Here is a 17,273-nt window from a genome sequence, read left to right as displayed (position 1 = left end):
ACAGGGAAGCACACATGAGGTAACACGCATCGAGTAACACATACAACGAAGAGTTGGTTCGCGAAACGGCTACTGGAGTTCAACACCATCAAATGTAAGGTGATTCAAGTGGAAAGAGGAGCCAGGAGACCAGAAGGACACTACACAATGAAGGGAAACAACCTTCCTGTATCAACGAGAGAAAAAGACCTGGGATTGGACAAACCGCCAAGCCTCACTCCGAAGGCTCATTCAAGTAGCATAACGACAGCAGCGTATTCTACACTAGCAAAAGTTAGAACATCCTTCACGGATCTTAATGAGGAGGAGTTAGAAGACTGTATCCCGCCCTATCATGGAGCCCCATCTGAAAAAACGCATAAGGAAACTTGAAAAGGTTCAGAAATGTGCAACAAAGCTCGTCGTCCCGCAATTACGAGGGTTGGGATATATGAAGGGAGACTGAAGAAACTGAACCTGATATCGCAAGCATAGAGGTGAGAGAGAGGGGGAGAAGGAGGAGAGATGAGAGAAACGTATACAATTATCCATTTTTTCCAATGGATGATGAATAGAATAACAATGAATACGACTAGAACAAAAGAGCATGGATGGATGTTTGAGACTCATATAAGTCAAAGAGACTCAGACAAGTCTGAGACTTAGACTTATGATAATACTGAGACTGAGATAAGACTCAAGAGATGTCAGAAATTTTTCTATTAACATGAGTAGTGGGAAAATAGAATGAACTAAAGGAGCACGTTGGAGAAGCTAACTACATTCATAATTTTATAAGTAGATATGATAGGGAAATAGGTCAGGAGTCATTGTATTAGACAACCGGCGGATAGAAGACAGAAGTCCAAGAGTCAATGCTGTGTCCTGCATGAGTACAAGCAGCTGAGTACACAGGGTAGGTCCGACACAGGGTAGGTCCGACACAGGACAGGTCCGACACAGTACAGGTCCGACTCAGGGCAAGTCCGACACAGGACAGATCCGACACAGACCAGGAAGCAGGCAGGAGGGAACACGCTCTAAGGCACACTGGTGTCAGCTGCGTCTCACAGTGTGCTCGTGTACATTCCTCGGCCCTGGCACCCCTGACGTGCATTGATGTATGTTAAGTATTTATGATTATCCTGACTTGTACCGCATTAGGTGAGAGAGTGAGAGAGAGCGAGTGAGAGAGAGCTAATGAGAGAGAGCGAGTGAGAGAGAGCGAGTGTGAGAGAGAAAGAGGGTGAGAGAGCAACCCGTCCTTCTAAAGTTCCTCAACGTCAAGAAGCTATCGTACTAAAAGTACCCTCTTAGTACGTCCCCTGCGTCCCCACCATCGCCCACACGCCCACCCCGCCCGTACGCCCACCCCGCCCGCACGCCCACCCCGCCCATCACTGGCGGACCGACACCAGTATTGACTACCAGTCCGCTGTTATGATGTCCCACAGAACGAGTGCTGTACTGCTGACGTCATCACCTTAGCAAGAACTCCAAGGAGCCTGTTTACAATTTCTATATTATATTTGTTCTCTGTTTTTTTTTATATTATTATTATTCCTATTTTTTGCAGGTTATATTCTGGCCTTTTTTGAGGGAGTATTTTTTTATATATTAAGCAGAAGAGAAGGATTATTTTCCTTATGATAATATTAATTATCACTTCATCAATTATTATTTCACGAAAACAAATAATATTAATCATTATTTCAAAACGTTAATAGGCCCGAATCAAACATTTTAAATATATTCTATTTAATTTGTACATTATTATTTAAATATTTTAATAAAATTACCTGTTTCAAGGTATGCGAAACACAAATCAAAGTTTAGTTGAAGTTCAGTTATATACCATTAATATACCATCGACATATTTGCATAACAGTTGGTTAAGCCAGTGTTGAAAACGTCAAGTGTTGGTTCGTGGGTTCCTACAGCTTTCTAACACATTAACTATTCCTAGACAAGAGACACAACTTCAGCACCCCACATACAACACATAACTAAGAAAGTCTCTAAAACAGCTTGAATACTCTCCAAAATCAGATATTATATACCTAACTCTTATGCACTAATCTATCCCTATCTTAATTATGGCATCTGTGCATGGGGTTCAACCACTGCAAACCACCTCAAGTCCATCATTACCCAGCAAAAATCTGCTGTCAGAATAATATCAAATTCTGCTTTCAGACAACACTCAGCCCCCTTGTTTAACTCCCTAAACATGCTAAACATAATCTCACTCCACAAATTCTCTTGTATCAACTACATTTACAAACCCCTGTTTTTAAATGTAAATCCTGCTCTGAAACTCTCCCTGGACATATGTAATAGGACCCATTATCACCACACCAGAAATAAATATCTCTTTGATATCCCCAGAGTCAAACTTAATCTGTGTAAACACTATCCAAATACAGGGACCCAGTCTATGGAACTCACTCCCTATTGAATTGAAAAGCTGTCCAATTTTTGCGTCATTCAAAAACAATACTAAAAAGTACCTAATTTCATCTTCATAGTTTTTTACCTTTTACTTTAAAATTGCACTGTATCTATTGCTACCCAATCTCCCAATCTTTATGTACCCAATCCGAACATCTTTACCATTGTGATCATTGCTGTCTTCTTATATGTGCTATCAATCTGCTGTATGGTGTCTATTAATCTTGTTTAAATTACCAATCAAGTTGTCAATGTAATCAATCAGAGCTGTAATATATCAATGTGCTTTAATATACTTACTAATCTCTCTCATCTCATTTTTTTTCTTGCAATGTGTCTGTTATCATTTTATTAATTCTACTAGAATTTACCTACTTAAAATTATCTGTTAGATTAAGGAGCTGCCCGAAACGCTGCGTGTACTAGTGGCTTTACAAGATTGTAAATACTATGCTATGTATTCTCACAAACCTAATGTACCTTCTTGTATATAAATAAATAAATAAATAAATAAATAAATAAATAAATAAAATAAATAAATAAATAAATAAAGTTGGTTAGGCCAGTGTTGAAAACATCAAGTGTTGGTACGTGGAATCCTAGAGCTTTCTAAGACGGTTGGTTAGGCCAGTCTAAAACAAGTCAAACGTGGGTCCTGGTTTATAGTTCAATGAAGCCTTTTCCAACTATTTTGTCTATTGACTCAACATCAGCTGTTTTAATATTATTTTGACAATTTCCTGGTGTTATGTCTCATATCGTCTACGTTTGACTATTGCTGAGGAAAATCTTTATGATGTCTTTGGCTACTGTTTCCGGAATGTTTGGTTATCTGGGCTACTTCTCTCTGAATGTTTGGTAAATTTGGCTACTGCTTTCTAGTTTATGTTTGTAGCTTTGGCTATTGCTGTCTGGTATTTTAATTTTTACAAGATAACAGCAACACATTGCTTCAGTTTTGATGTTACCACGAAGTTTGGCAGCTACTTCCGATCGATATCGGCCGCAATTCTCTCTGCAGATTGCTTACAAAACGACTTTTACGCATTTTAATTCCTGTTTACGCATTGCCGTTGTCACGACCCTCACCGAAGCGCTGATATACGTCATGCGCAGGTCACCGGTTATGTCGAAGATAAACAAATGACGCATGCAGAGTACATTCCCCAAGAGGGGGAAGAAGGTGCTAAGCCCGGATGATTATACAGTACAAGGGAAGGATACGATGGAAGGATGGGAAGGGTAGAGGGGGGACGATGGAAGGATGGGAAGGGTAGAGGGGGGACGATGGGAGGATGGGAAGGGTTGAGGGGGGGACGATGGGAGGATGGGAAGGGTAGAGGGGGGACGATGGGAGGATGGGAAGGGTAGAGGGGGGACGATGGGAGGATGGGAAGGGTAGAGGGGGGGACGATGGGAGGATGGGAAGGGTAGAGGGGGGACGATGGGAGGATGGGAAGGGTAGAGGGGGGGACGATGGGAGGATGGGAAGGGTAGAGGGGGGACGATGGGAGGATGGGAAGGGTAGAGGGGGGACGATGGGAGGATGGGAAGGGTAGAGGGGGGACGATGGGAGGATGGGAAGGGTAGAGGGGGGGACGATGGGAGGATGGGAAGGGTAGAGGGGGGGACGAGGAGTGAAGAGAGGGGGACCAGCCACTTGAGATGATCTTGGGGGATTGAACACCAACCTACAAGAGGCGAGGTTAATGCTTGTGCCGACCACAAGGGTCACTACAAGGATCACTACAAGGATCACTACAAGGGTCACTACAAGGGTCACTACAAGGATCACTACAAGGGTCACTACAAAGATCACTACAAGGATCACTACAAGGGTCACTACAAGGATCACTACAAGCATCACTACAAGGGTCACTACAAGCATCACTACAAGGGTCACTACAAGGATCACTACAAGGATCACTACAAGGGTCACTACAAGGATCACTACAAGGGTCACTACAAAGATCACTACAAGGATCATTACAAGGGTCACTACAAGGATCACTACAAGGATCACTACAAGGGTCACTACAAGGATCACTACAAGCATCACTACAAGGGTCACTACAAGCATCACTACAAGGGTCACTACAAGGATCACTACAAGGATCACTACAAGGGTCACTACAAGGATCACTACAAGGGTCACTACAAGGGTCACTACAAGGATCACTACAAGGGTCACTACAAGGATCACTACAAGGGTCACTACAAGGGTCACTACAAGGGTCACTACAAGGATCACTACAAGGGTCACTACAAGGATCACTACAAGGGTCACTACAAGGGTCACTTCAAGGGTCACTACAAAGAACACTACTAGGATCACTACAAGGGTCACTACAAGGATCACTACAAGGGTCACTACAAGGATCACTACAAGGGTCACTACAAGGATCACTACAAGGGTCACTACAAGGGTCACTACAAGGGTCACTACAAGGGTCACTACAAGGATCACTACAAGGGTCACTACAAAGATCACTACAAGGATCACTACAAGGGTCACTACAAAGATCACTACAAGGATCACTACAAGGGTCACTACAAGGATCACTACAAGGATCACTACAAGGATCACTACAAGGGTCACTACAAGGATCACTACAAGGGTCACTACAAGGGTCACTACAAGGGTCACTACAAGGGTCACTACAAGGGTCACTACAAGGGTCACCACAAGGATCACTACAAGGGTCACTACAAGGGTCAATACAACGATCACTACAAGGATCCCCACAAGGGTCACTACAAGGGTCACTACAAGGGTCACCACAAGGATCACTACAAGGGTCACCACAAGGGTCAATACAAGGATCACTACAAGGATCCCCACAAGGGTCACTACAAGGGTCACTACAAGGGGTCACCACATTTGAAGGGTTAACCCATAACAGACGAGCCGTTCTCTTTATATTCTACTAGTTGGTGGTAGTCTCCTGTCAGAGGCAATTACCCTGTGGATATTTAACTGTGCGGTCAGCCCGTTCCAGCTCAATAAAAGGGAGCCGGCGGCTGAGCGGACAGAGTTGTGGACGCGTGATCCTGTGGTCCCGGGTTCGATCCCGGGCGCCGGCGAGAAACAATGAGCAGAGTTTCTTTCACCCTGATGCTCCTGTTATCTAGCAGTAAATAGGTACCCGGGAGTTAGTCAGCTGTCACGGGCTGCTTCCTGGGGATGGAGGCCTGGTCGAGGACCGGGCCGCGGGGACACTAAAGTCCCGAAATTATCTTAAGATAACCGCAAGATTATAATTTGCCACAACGAACAAAATGCAATGTGCTAACCTAACCTAACCTAACCAGTAACAAACGAACCCAAGCCACCCACCTAACCTAACCAACCCAGGCATAGAAAATGATGCATAGATCTAATTTACTAAAAAAAATTATTTCCCTTTACTGTCTCCAGATCAGTAAATCTTTGAGTAAAGGGGGACCGATTAACCGTAACATTATTCTTAAGGAAGTAAAATAAACTAATCTGATTAACGCATAGAAGCAGAGACCTCGTGGTGATCAGATTGGGATCAATGATGCCGCGAACACTTGCTCGCTCTTCCTAGAAATGAGTAAAATTTAGCATTTTTCTGAAAATTTGACGTCCCTTTGGCGTGTGAGGAGGTGGGACATTTAGTTGATAATGTCAAAGAGTTGAGTTAAAGAGTTAACACATGATCACTCTTATGTGTTATTACCATCACTTCTGTGTACGTATGTTGTGTCTTGATCTACTAAGGAATAATTTGATGTTTTGTGGTGTGAGAGGACAACTTGGCTAGGTTAGTGGTTAGTATGTGTGTGTGTGTGTGTGTGTGTGTGTGTGTGTGTGTGTGTGTGTGTGTGTGTGTGTGTGTGTGTGTGTGTGTGTGTGTGTGTGTGTGTGTGTGTGTGTGTGTGTGTGTGTGTGTGTGGGTGTGTGTGTGTGTGTGTGTGTGTGAGTGTGTGTGTGTGTGTGTGTGTGTGTGTGTGGGTGTGTGTGTGTGTGTGTGTGTGTGTGTGTGTGTGTGTGTGTGTGTGTGTGTGTGTGTGTGTGTGTGTGTGTGTGGGTGTGTGTGTGTGTGTGTGTGTGTGAGTGTGTGTGTGTGTATGTGTGTGTGTGTGTGTATGTGGGTGCGTGTGTGCGCGTCCCCTCACTCTCCCACCTCCGCCACCATGACAATAACATTCCGCCCTTGATATTCCAAAGCACTACTTTCGAATGAGGTACATATGCACGCACACACGCACACACCATGTACACAAGTGCACACTCACACACACACACACACTCACACATGGCCTTCGTGACAAACACGCACGCACACATCGTATTACTTCCGTCAGTTTAACGATGCCTTGACGATAGGAACGAGGGAGTGCAGGAGTGAATATGTAAGTGTGTTACTGAACATGTGAGAGAGAGAATATGCGCTATCCTCAGTAAAAATATGAGTGCATGAGTTAATATACGACTGAAATCGTTCATTTGTGAGTGCGTCAATGAATGCCATTGTTAATTAACATCTAAATATGGGATCATGCCGATGAATACTTGAATCTGTAAGCGTTATGTGAGTTCATATGTAAGAAAGAGTACACATATATGTACTCACATATTTTGTGTGTCTAGAACATGAGCTTCAGTTCTTGGGTCCGGCATCATTCCTCTTCCCGATTTATTTGGGTTCGGTCGTGTTAATTTATTTTTTTTACTAATGTGTATTAATGTTTATATTAGTATGCATTTGGCTGATTTGAGTTCCATTACGTAATGTATTCATGCTTACGCTCTTGATTTCCTTGAGGATTTTGTAAGAAGTGATCATGTTTCTGCTATTTCTTATTTCTCCTCCAGTGACGTGAGTGTATAGTTGATTTTTTGGTCTATTCTCGTAGCCACGTCTTTCAATTATGATTTTATACAATTGGCTCCAGCTGGAGCCAGATATATGTAGCTGGAGCCAGATGTATGTAGCTGGAGCCAGATGTATGTAGCTGGAGCCAGATGTATGTAGCTGGAGCCAGATTTATGTAGCTGGAGCCAGATTTATGTAGCTGGAGCCAGATGTATGCAGCTGGAGCCAGATGTATGTAGCAGGAGCCAGATGTATGTAGCTGGAGAAAAGATGTATGTAGCTGGAGCCAGATGTATGTAGCAGGAGCCAGATGTATGTAGCTGGAGAAAAGATGTATGCAGCTGGAGCCAGATGTATGTAGCAGGAGCCAGATGTATGTAGCTGGAGAAAAGATGTATGTAGCTGGAGCCAGATGTATGTAGCTGGAGCCAGATGTATGTAGCTGGAGACAGATGTATGCACCTGGAGCCAGATGTATGCACCTGGAGCCAGATGTATGCAGCTGGAGCAAGATGTATGTAGCTGGAGCCAGATGTATGTAGCTGGAGAAAAGATGTATGCAGCTGGACCCAGATGCATGCACCTGGAGCCAGATGTATGCAGCTGGAGCCAGATGTATGCAGCTGGAGCAAGATGTATGTAGCTGGAGCCAGATGTATGCATCTGGAGCCATATGTATGCATCTGGAGCCAGATGTATGCAGCTGGAGCCAGATGTATGTAGCTGGAGCCAGATGTATGTAGCTGGAGTCAGATGTATGCAGCTGGAGCCAGATGTATGCAGCTGGAGCTATGCATCTGGAGCCAGGTTTATGCAGCTGGAGCCAGATGTATGCAGCTGGAGCCAGATGTATGTAGCTGGAGCCAGATGTATGCAGCTGGAGCTATGCATCTGGAGCCAGATGTATGCAGCTGGAGCCAGATGTATGTAGCTGGAGCCAGATGTATGCAGCTGGAGTCAGATGTATGCAGCTGGAGCCAGATGTATGTAGCTGGAGCCAGATGTATGTAGCTGGAGCCAGATGTATGCAGCTGGAGACATGTTGACCCTAGCAGCGCTTTATGACTGACGAGGTGAGGGCTCTATGCTGCCGTTGTATGTTCTAAAGCTGCTCAACATATGTAGGAAGTTCTAAATGTTCTGAATCACATTTTCTTCAGATTTCTAAGACATTCTTTCTACCAGCAGTGTTTTGCATACGACACTGATGTTATCGGGTTTGTTTGTAGCTCTGAAACTACGTTCGATGTGATGTCTTCACCAAGGTAGTGTTCCCAGTCTGATTCAATGAATATTTTCTTTCCCATTTGATAATAGTTGTCGTTCCTGCAGCAACCCTCTTCAATATCTTGCATTTGCTGGAGCTGAATTCTATCAGCCACTTGTAAGACTGCTCTGGCAATGTGTCCAGGACTTATTGGACAAACATCAAAATATAACATCAACTTATTGACGTCATACACCGGTTTTGTTCTTGTCAATATATTTCTGTATATATTTTTAAACTTCGATAAGATGGAGTGTATGTGTATGTAAGAGGGTGAGTGTATAGGTGTGAAGGGCAGTGTATGTGTGTAAATGTACATGTATGTGTGTGTATGTGTATACAAATTTGCATGTATGTGAGTATTTCAATTTGTGAGAGTTATTCTATATGTGAGAAGTGAGCATGTGAAGACATTCGTATGTTAAGTGTAATCACCATCATGTGTTATCACCATCATGTGTTATCACCATCATGTCCCATCACCATCATGTATCATTTCCATCATGTGTCATCACAATCATGTATCAACACCATCATGTAGCATCACTATTGTGTTATCACTATCATGTATCATCACTAACATGTATCATCACTATCATGTATCATCACCATCATGTAGCATCACCATCATGTGTTATCACTATCATGTATCATCACTATCATGAATCATCACCATCATGTATCCTCACCATCATATATCATCACCATCATGTATCATCACCAACATGTATCCACACGCACACAGCCATAACAGTGCTGTGAGTCACAGAGACCAGGCGCCAAATATTCAAACTTCCGTGCAAATAATTTGCATATTTCATTGCTCGACGCGCTCCTGCGCACTGTGCTCGTGTTCACATTAGTCTTGGGCACTCTGGCGCTGTGTCCAGGAGTCCACAAGCTCCTCACCGAGCCTCGGAGATGGAAATATAGAGAATTTTGAGGAAATCTTGTCGTTTGTCTGATTTCGTGAGAATTTGCTTCTCCTACCATCATTTTTTATAATTATTTACTTTATTCTACATGATTACTTGATTGTGAATTGTGGAGCACTAGCATATATTCATCATATATGAAGTATCATCATATAATTTCCCAATTTTAAATGATCTAGTGTTCCATCTTAATTAACTGAACATACTACGTTGATTATATTATGAATATTTTATATGTTGTAGACATTGCTCCTCATGATACTCAGATATATATACGGTGTAGATCCATTTGAGGTTTGCAGTGTTATTTGATCCACGTGGGAACATTCTCAGTTTTCACCGGACATTAGGAAGAAGGAAGTGTTCCTGTGATACTTTGGCCACTGGAGACTCACCGGGGTCACTTCAGGTTGAATTACGTGCAACAGATGGCGCTGTTTCTTGAAAACAAGAATGTTTTTACCTGTTACAGGTGTGGCATCTCTACATATACTCACGAAATGAATGGTATGGTAAACAACACAGCTCAATTTCAGCGCAAAGTCACACAAAATAATTCAATCAAAATGGAAATAAATCAAAATTTATGAAAATTCAATTTATCAATCCAGTCGGAAACACTGAAATGGAATCGTAACATAATTAGTATAGCATGTGTTGCCATTACGTGCAACAGTAATAAAAAAGCATGTTTTGACCTGTCACAAGTGTGGCAACTATATAGTAGGTATACAAAAACATCCGCCTATTCAAATGGAACGTTGTGTCAAAATTTCAAAGCAATCAGTGAAGAACTTTCGGAGATTAAAGTGTGTGCTGATCTTACGTCCAACAGATGGCGCTGTTTAAAAAAACAAAAAAAAAAAATTCCTGTCACAAGTGAGGCATGTATATAATAGATATATAAAAATACGCGCCTATTCAAATTCAAGGTTGTGTCAAAATTTCAAAGCAATCGGTAAAGAGGTTTCGAAGATTTCCCTCACATGATAAACACATAAAAAAAACAGTTTTTCAAAAAAGCTTGTTTTTTCCAGTCACAGAGGTGACATCTATATAGTATGTATATAAAAACCTTCTCGGATACTTATAGATCGTTTATTACGTACAACAGATGGCGCTGTTCGCATGCATTGCATAGTAGGCTGAGAAGTGCATTCTGGCTACTAGGTACGACATATATATATATATATATATATATATATATATATATATATATATATATATATATATATATATATATATATATATATATATATATATATATATATATATATATATATATATATATATATATATATATATATATATATATATATATATATATATATATATATATATATATATATATATATATATATATGTTACTGGTCTATGTTACTGCACGAGACACTGCAGATATAGACTATTTGATTACTAAAGATTAAGGGATGAGCACACTGCGGCCACTACGAGCTGGTGGAGGGAAATATATGGAGAGCCATTCCCCAGCAAGGCTCTCAAAATGGTGGTCATCTCCAAGCAGTGGTTATCTCCAAAGGTGCATCCGACAATGTTATGGTGTAACAAAACTTACTATTTTTCATAAATAAAAAAATAACTTTTTGACGCACGCCGTTATAGCGGTCGACTTAGGAAAAACCTTTGTTCTCAGACTTATATCCTTGTGTATAACATCACGCAACTCAGACGCCTTGGTTAGGCCCACGGCCTAATCAATCTAACAATGTTTTCAGGCTCATCTGTTGGAGACAACGTCAATACAAAAGACTCTTGATATCCCACTCTTGATATATCACTCTATTTCTTGATATCACTCTTGATATCCCACAAAGTAGAAAACACACAGGTCACCTGCCTGAAACGTACGAACCCGAGTAGCCCAAGTATCACTACATAGAAAGCGTGGATATTTGTGAGCCGCTACTTTTCATAGCACTTTGTACGTTGGGGACCATAACGTACAAAATGTGACGTATTAGTTGAGAGGACGAGTTGATAAAGCACCAGTAGAGGCGGCGCAGCGAGGCCAGTGAACTCCGCGCCTGCCATACGCCACGCTGCGGTCCCTGATAATATAACTTCGCGATTTTCCACAATAATTAAACTGTGTCATGCAATTTTCGACAAGATATGTAGGAGTAACAGATATTGATTCATGGGAATTGAAGTCGATTTGCAAGTTTGGTGATTGATTGATTTGGCGTTCCGTTCCCCAGTCTCTAAAGTGTTTTTTTCGGCGCGTCATGCACAGGTGAGGGCACGAGGTTAGTGGCCCGTCTCCCGCCTAGAGTGCAGAAGAGGACGAAGATTGTTACAGGTGAAAATATAGGCAATATATGATGTGGTTCTGATTCCACAGTGGACTGTGGTTCTCGCCACAGTCCCCCAGCCTCGCCACAGTCCCCCAGCCTCGCCACAGTCCCCCAGCCTCGCCACAGTCCCCCAGCCTCGCCACAGTCCCCCAGCCTCGCCACAGTTCCCCAGCCTCGCCACAGTCCCCCAGCCTCGCCACAGTTCCCCAGCCTCGCCACAGTCCCCCAGCCTCGCCACAGTCCCCCAGCCTCGCCACAGTCCCCCAGCCTCGCCACAGTCCTCCAGCCTCGCCACAGTCCTCCGGCCTCGCCACAGTCCCCCAGCCTCGCCACAGTCCTCCAGCCTCGCCACAGTCCCCCAGCCTCGCCACAGTCCCCCAGCCTCGCCACAGTCCCCCAGCCTCGCCACAGTCCTCCAGCCTCGCCACAGTCCTCCAGCCTCGCCACAGTCCCCCAGCCTCGCCACAGTCCCACAGCCTCGCCACAGTCCCCCAGCCTCGCCACAGTCCCCCAGCCTCGCCACAGTCCCCCAGCCTCGCCACAGTCCCCCAGCCTCGCCACAGTCCTCCAGCCTCGCCACAGTCCTCCAGCCTCGCCACAGTCCCCCAGCCTCGCCACAGTCCCCCAGTCTCGCCACAGTCCCACAGCCTCGCCACAGTCCCCCAGCCTCGCCACAGTCCCCCAGCCTCGCCACAGTCCCCCAGCCTCGCAACAGTCCTCCAGCCTCGCCACAGTCCCCCAGCCTCGCCACAGTCCCCCAGCCTCGCCACAGTCCTCCAGCCTCGCCACAGTCCCCCAGACTCGCCACAGTCTTCCAGCCTCGCCACAGTCCTCCAGCCTTGCCACAGTCCCCCAGCCTCGCCACAGTTCCCCAGCCTCGCCACAGTCCTCCAGCCTTGCCACAGTCCCCCAGCCTCGCCACAGTCCCCCAGCCTCGCCACAGTCCCCCAGCCTCGCCACAGTTCCCCAGCCTCGCCACAGTCTCCCAGCCTCGCCACAGTCCCCCAGCCTCGCCACAATAGGTCAGCTAACATTGGTGGAGCGGGCTTCTTTGTTAATGAGGACGGGCTGCTTCGTTGATGAGGACGGGCTGCTTCGTTGATGAGGACGGGCTGCTTCGTTGATGAGGACGGGCTGCTTCGTTGATGAGGACGGGCTGCTTCGTTGATGAGGACGGGCTGCTTCGTTGATGAGGACGGGCTGCTTCGTTGATGAGGACGGGCTGCTTCGTTGATGAGGACGGGCTGCATCAGGATGGTTTAGGTTTTGAGTGTTCAGTAAAGTGCTTCTCATGCATAAACAAAAGGCACAATTGCTAAATTAACAACCATTTGACCAGTATTTTAAGAATGGATTATCAGTTGATGTCATGAAACCTTTTAGCTGCGAGCACCGATGGTGGTTCTCTCCAACGTTAGAGTCCTTTAAAGACTCTATGGAGGGTAAAATTCTCTTAGATGATGTTGTAGAGCCTGATGGCAACGGACTCTATGCCCTGTCTCCTAATGTTTTCTTCTTTGCTAATGAGATAAAGATAGGTAATTATAGGGAGTAAGCAGCCTAAGCCAGTTTGGCTATATAACAAGTACTGTAGAATTCAACAGCGCTCTTGGTTATCGTGCGCGACACAAGCAATTCAATTTCTTTATTATGCACCCCATCCCCATCCCGTGGGCAGTGGTGGAAATAGGTTACAGAGGCATATAATCGATTCAGGAACTACACCCCATAGTTCATTTAGCTAAGCAAGTGACAATCTTTTGAAGCTAGTTACACAATTGTTAATATTATGTACTCACGTACGTATATATATATATATATATATATATATATATATATATATATATATATATATATATATATATATATATATATATATATATATATATATATATATATATATGACAATGTCAGACCACGGAGGAAAATGAAACAGGAAATTTCCTTAAGTACTTTCGTATATTAAATACATCTTCAGAAGGTCTTCTGAAGATGTATTTAATATACGAAAGTACTTAAGGAAATTTCCTGTTTCATTTTCCTCCGTGGTCTGACATTGTCACATTCTTAATCACGTGTTTATTTTCGTGATATACACACACACACATATATATATATATATATATATATATATATATATATATATATATATATATATATATATATATATATATATATATATATATATATATATATATATATATATATATATATAAAATCATACACACAAATACGTATACATATCGATAATCTTTTCATATTACAAGTGATTCAACAAGAGGCTCACAACAGTCACTATACGAGGCACATCTATGGTGAGTCACACCGTTACTAGTCTTGCTCCACACCCACCCAGGCGTTGGTGGAGTTATAGCCACGACGCCCGATAACATCCATGCTTCGTTATTTTTCACCTATATATACCTAAATATACATAATTATTGTATACCAAGTATACAATGATTATGTTAATGGTACCCAACTGCTTCGATGATCAGGGATTGAACGCCGACCAGCTTGAAGCGAGACCGTCACTCTACCGTCCAGCCCAAGTAGTTGGGCCTTTAGTCGTGTAACAAATAATTTTGGATGATTTTTAGTGAGGATGGAATCTTGTGTTTAGCGAAATTGGAAATTGGTATGATTGCAATTTCATGCAAATGGCATCGACCGTGATCCACCTATGACCGTCCCCTAACAGCCAGCAGTTACCCTGCAAACTTTAGTGGGGCTAACCTCAACCGCCTGTCCTCAAACCTTCACCCCACAAACATTTTTGTTTATAGACACATACATAAGTACTGAATTAGGCCTAAAATTAAATATGATAGACCTGGAATTGCCTATTTAAGCCTAGTACAGGTTTATTTCTTGCATTTGATGAATAGATTTTCTAAAAACTACTCCAATATTAATATTTATATAATATATTTATTTGTGTATCTTGCAAACAAATATATGCAACATTTAGTTCCGCTTTTGCTCTGATTTTTTTCGCACCATTCAATGAGGATAAACTGTCAAATTGCTGGCAAATCGAAGAGAAGAAATTACCTGTGGCGAGCAGTGGAGTGTGGTGGAGGAGGAATGGCGGTCGTGCCCATCACTCTACACAACCCAGAGTGGTGCACCACTTGCCTGGTGAGCCCAGCTTTGTACACTTGGAGAACACAGGCGGCACAAATCAGTACATGTTTACCTGTAGGGTACATTAATTTAGCGTTGGTAAGGGCACTTCAGTTTATATAAATCCAGTTAAGGGCCCTTTAAGTACTAGTGAATCCAGTTAAGTGTAGTTGTAGGTATTTTTATTCCAGTTAAGGGCACTTGTAGATCACGTAAATCCACGCCTATTCATTCCCCAGGTGACGTAAATTTGGGGATTTATACACCCGTAAGGTTTGCAATCCACGCATGACCAATTGTAAGACACATTAATCCAATCTTTTTGCACTTGAAAGTTTTCAATTCCAGAGTGGTTGTCAAGTCTCCCTCTGACGTGTCTCCTGTGGACTTACACCCAACGCATCCAAGCCTTTCGGACGTCGTACATTGGACAGGTGTTACCGTACTGTGATCGTGATACACCTGACGCACTAACACGCGTCGTCCTCTACTGCCTTATCCTCCAGGTTATCCCGGTCGGGCTTGACTAGGATATTAAATGTTGTTCTGTCGGTAACAGAACACGCGGGCAAGTCTGGCTTCCACACGTAAAGAAATAACCACAGAATTGAGATGTTATGTTACTGGTCTGAAGTGGCTGTCGTGAGGGCCGCTCATGCGCCATGTTCTAACACTGTTATCTTTTGATCGGTTTGGATTATATTTTAAAATTTTTGATGATTGTTTCGTTTCGATATATTATGACATTGATGTAAGCCCGAGCAGGCTGTGACGCGGCGGTGCCCCCGTTCCATGACGGGGTGTGATACTGGGCTTTGCAAAAGTTACTTCGACGCTCGCGACGTTCCGTAGCGGAGGAAGAATGCTACTGAGTGAGGGGCCAGAGGTGGAGTGTCTGGTGTGTGTGTCCCCCGCCAGCCCCGCCTCCACCGCCCCCCGAGCCCCCACTACCAGCCTAGGCCCTACTAATTGCCTAGCCCCCACTACTTGCCAAGTCCCCCGCCTAGCCCCCTGCCTAGCCCCACTACTGTCCAATGTTTATTACCAACGTTTTGAATCAACATGTGTTAAACTGTTCGTGTCATTTGCTTTGCCTTTCTTCGGTGGTTGTGTTGATGATATGGTTGTGGTGACGGTATGGTTGCTGTGATGGTATGGTTGTGGTGATGGTATGGTTGTAGTGATGGTATGGTTGTGGTGATGGTATGGTTGTTGTGATGGTATGGTTGTTGTGATGGTATGGTTGTTGTGATGGTATGGTTGTGATGATGGTATGGTTGTGGTGATGGTATGGTTGTGGTGATGGTATGGTTGTGATGATGGTATGGTTGTGGTGATGGTTTTGGCAGAGATGATGGTAGTGTTAGTGGTTGTGGTTGCTGTAGGGCCAATGGTTGTTGTGGTTGTTGTATGGGTGATGGTGGTGTTGGGAGCATTGATAGTGGCAGTGATGGTGGCATTGCCGATGGTGGTGGCTCTGGCAGTGGTGGCTGAAGCTGTGGTGATAGTGGTAGTGAGGGTGGTGGTAGAGGAGAGTAGTGGCAGTTGCAGTAGCTGGGGTTGTAGTGGTGGTGGTGGTAGTGGTAGTAGTGGTGTTGGTGGTGGTGATGCTGCTGCTGGGGTGGTAGTGGTGGTGGTTGTGGTGGTGGTGGTGCTTCTGGGGAGGTAGAGGTAGTGGTGGTGGTGGTGGTGGTGGTGGTGGTAGGTACTCATGGGCCACAGTCACCAACGCTCTGCCATCTACTCAATACCAGGACTTAATGAGGCCTTTGTGCTACTTCCCTCCCTCATACCTTCCCTCCCTCATACCCTCCCTCCCTCATACCCTCCCTCAGCCAGGTACTGCAGGTGTGACGCCAGCTTCCCACCAGTAACACCGGTGGACGAGCGTCACACATGAAGTGGTTGTGCTCGTCCAGACGCTCACTCACCAACCCTTCATCCTGTGACTCCTCGTGCTAATTAGGCCGAGGAAGGCTCAATATTGAGCTGCTTTTAGTATAACTAAAGCACCGAGATTGTGAAAATATTGTGGTAATGGGTGTGGGTAATGGGTTGTGGGTAATGGGGTGTGGGTAATGGGGTGTGGGTAATGGGGTGTGGGTAATGGGGTGTGGGTAATAGGATGTGGGTAATGGGGGTGTGGGTAATGGGGGTGTGGGTAATGGGGGTGTGGGTAATGGGATGTGGGTAATGGGGGTGTGGGTAATGGGGGTGTGGGTAATGGGATGTGGGTAATGGGGTGTGGGTAATGGGGAGTGGGTAATGGGGTGTGGGTAATGGGATGTGGGTAATGGGGTGTGGGTAATGGGTTGTGGGTGGTGTTGTGGATATTTTTACTCAAGTATGAGTACTT

General features: G+C 44.2%; 2 protein-coding genes across 2 annotated transcripts in view; one reads left to right on the top strand and one right to left on the bottom strand.

Moving 5' to 3' along the window:
- The window catches only part of LOC123745773 (uncharacterized), a 46,826-nt gene extending 31,834 nt beyond the window's left edge, over positions 1-14,992 (bottom strand). Inside the window, exon 1 of the mRNA XM_045726746.2 lies at positions 14,846-14,992. The gene's annotated coding sequence lies outside the window, so the exon portion shown is untranslated. The remainder of the gene's footprint in view (positions 1-14,845) is intronic.
- On the top strand, positions 148-5,361 carry LOC138363281 (uncharacterized). Its single transcript, XM_069322292.1, has 2 exons — positions 148-319; positions 4,160-5,361. Exons 1-2 carry the CDS (start codon positions 148-150, stop codon positions 5,359-5,361), a joined length of 1,374 nt encoding a protein of 457 aa, XP_069178393.1.
- Positions 14,993-17,273: the final 2,281 nt, after the last annotated feature.

This window comes from Procambarus clarkii, chromosome 10 (assembly GCF_040958095.1).
Source record: "Procambarus clarkii isolate CNS0578487 chromosome 10, FALCON_Pclarkii_2.0, whole genome shotgun sequence".
NCBI classification, from domain to species: Eukaryota; Metazoa; Arthropoda; class Malacostraca; order Decapoda; family Cambaridae; genus Procambarus; species Procambarus clarkii.
The sequence above is the reverse complement of the archived record's forward strand: the minus strand, read 5'-3'. Positions and strand labels throughout refer to the sequence as shown.

Coding starts and splice junctions, on each gene's coding strand:
- LOC138363281 (XM_069322292.1), top strand. CDS start 148: ATGAAGGGAAACAACCTTCCTGTATCAACGAGAGAAAAAGACCTGGGA. Junction 320..4,159: donor TGAGGAGGAGTTAGAAGACT/GTATCCCGCCCT, acceptor GCCGACCACAAG/GGTCACTACAAGGATCACTA.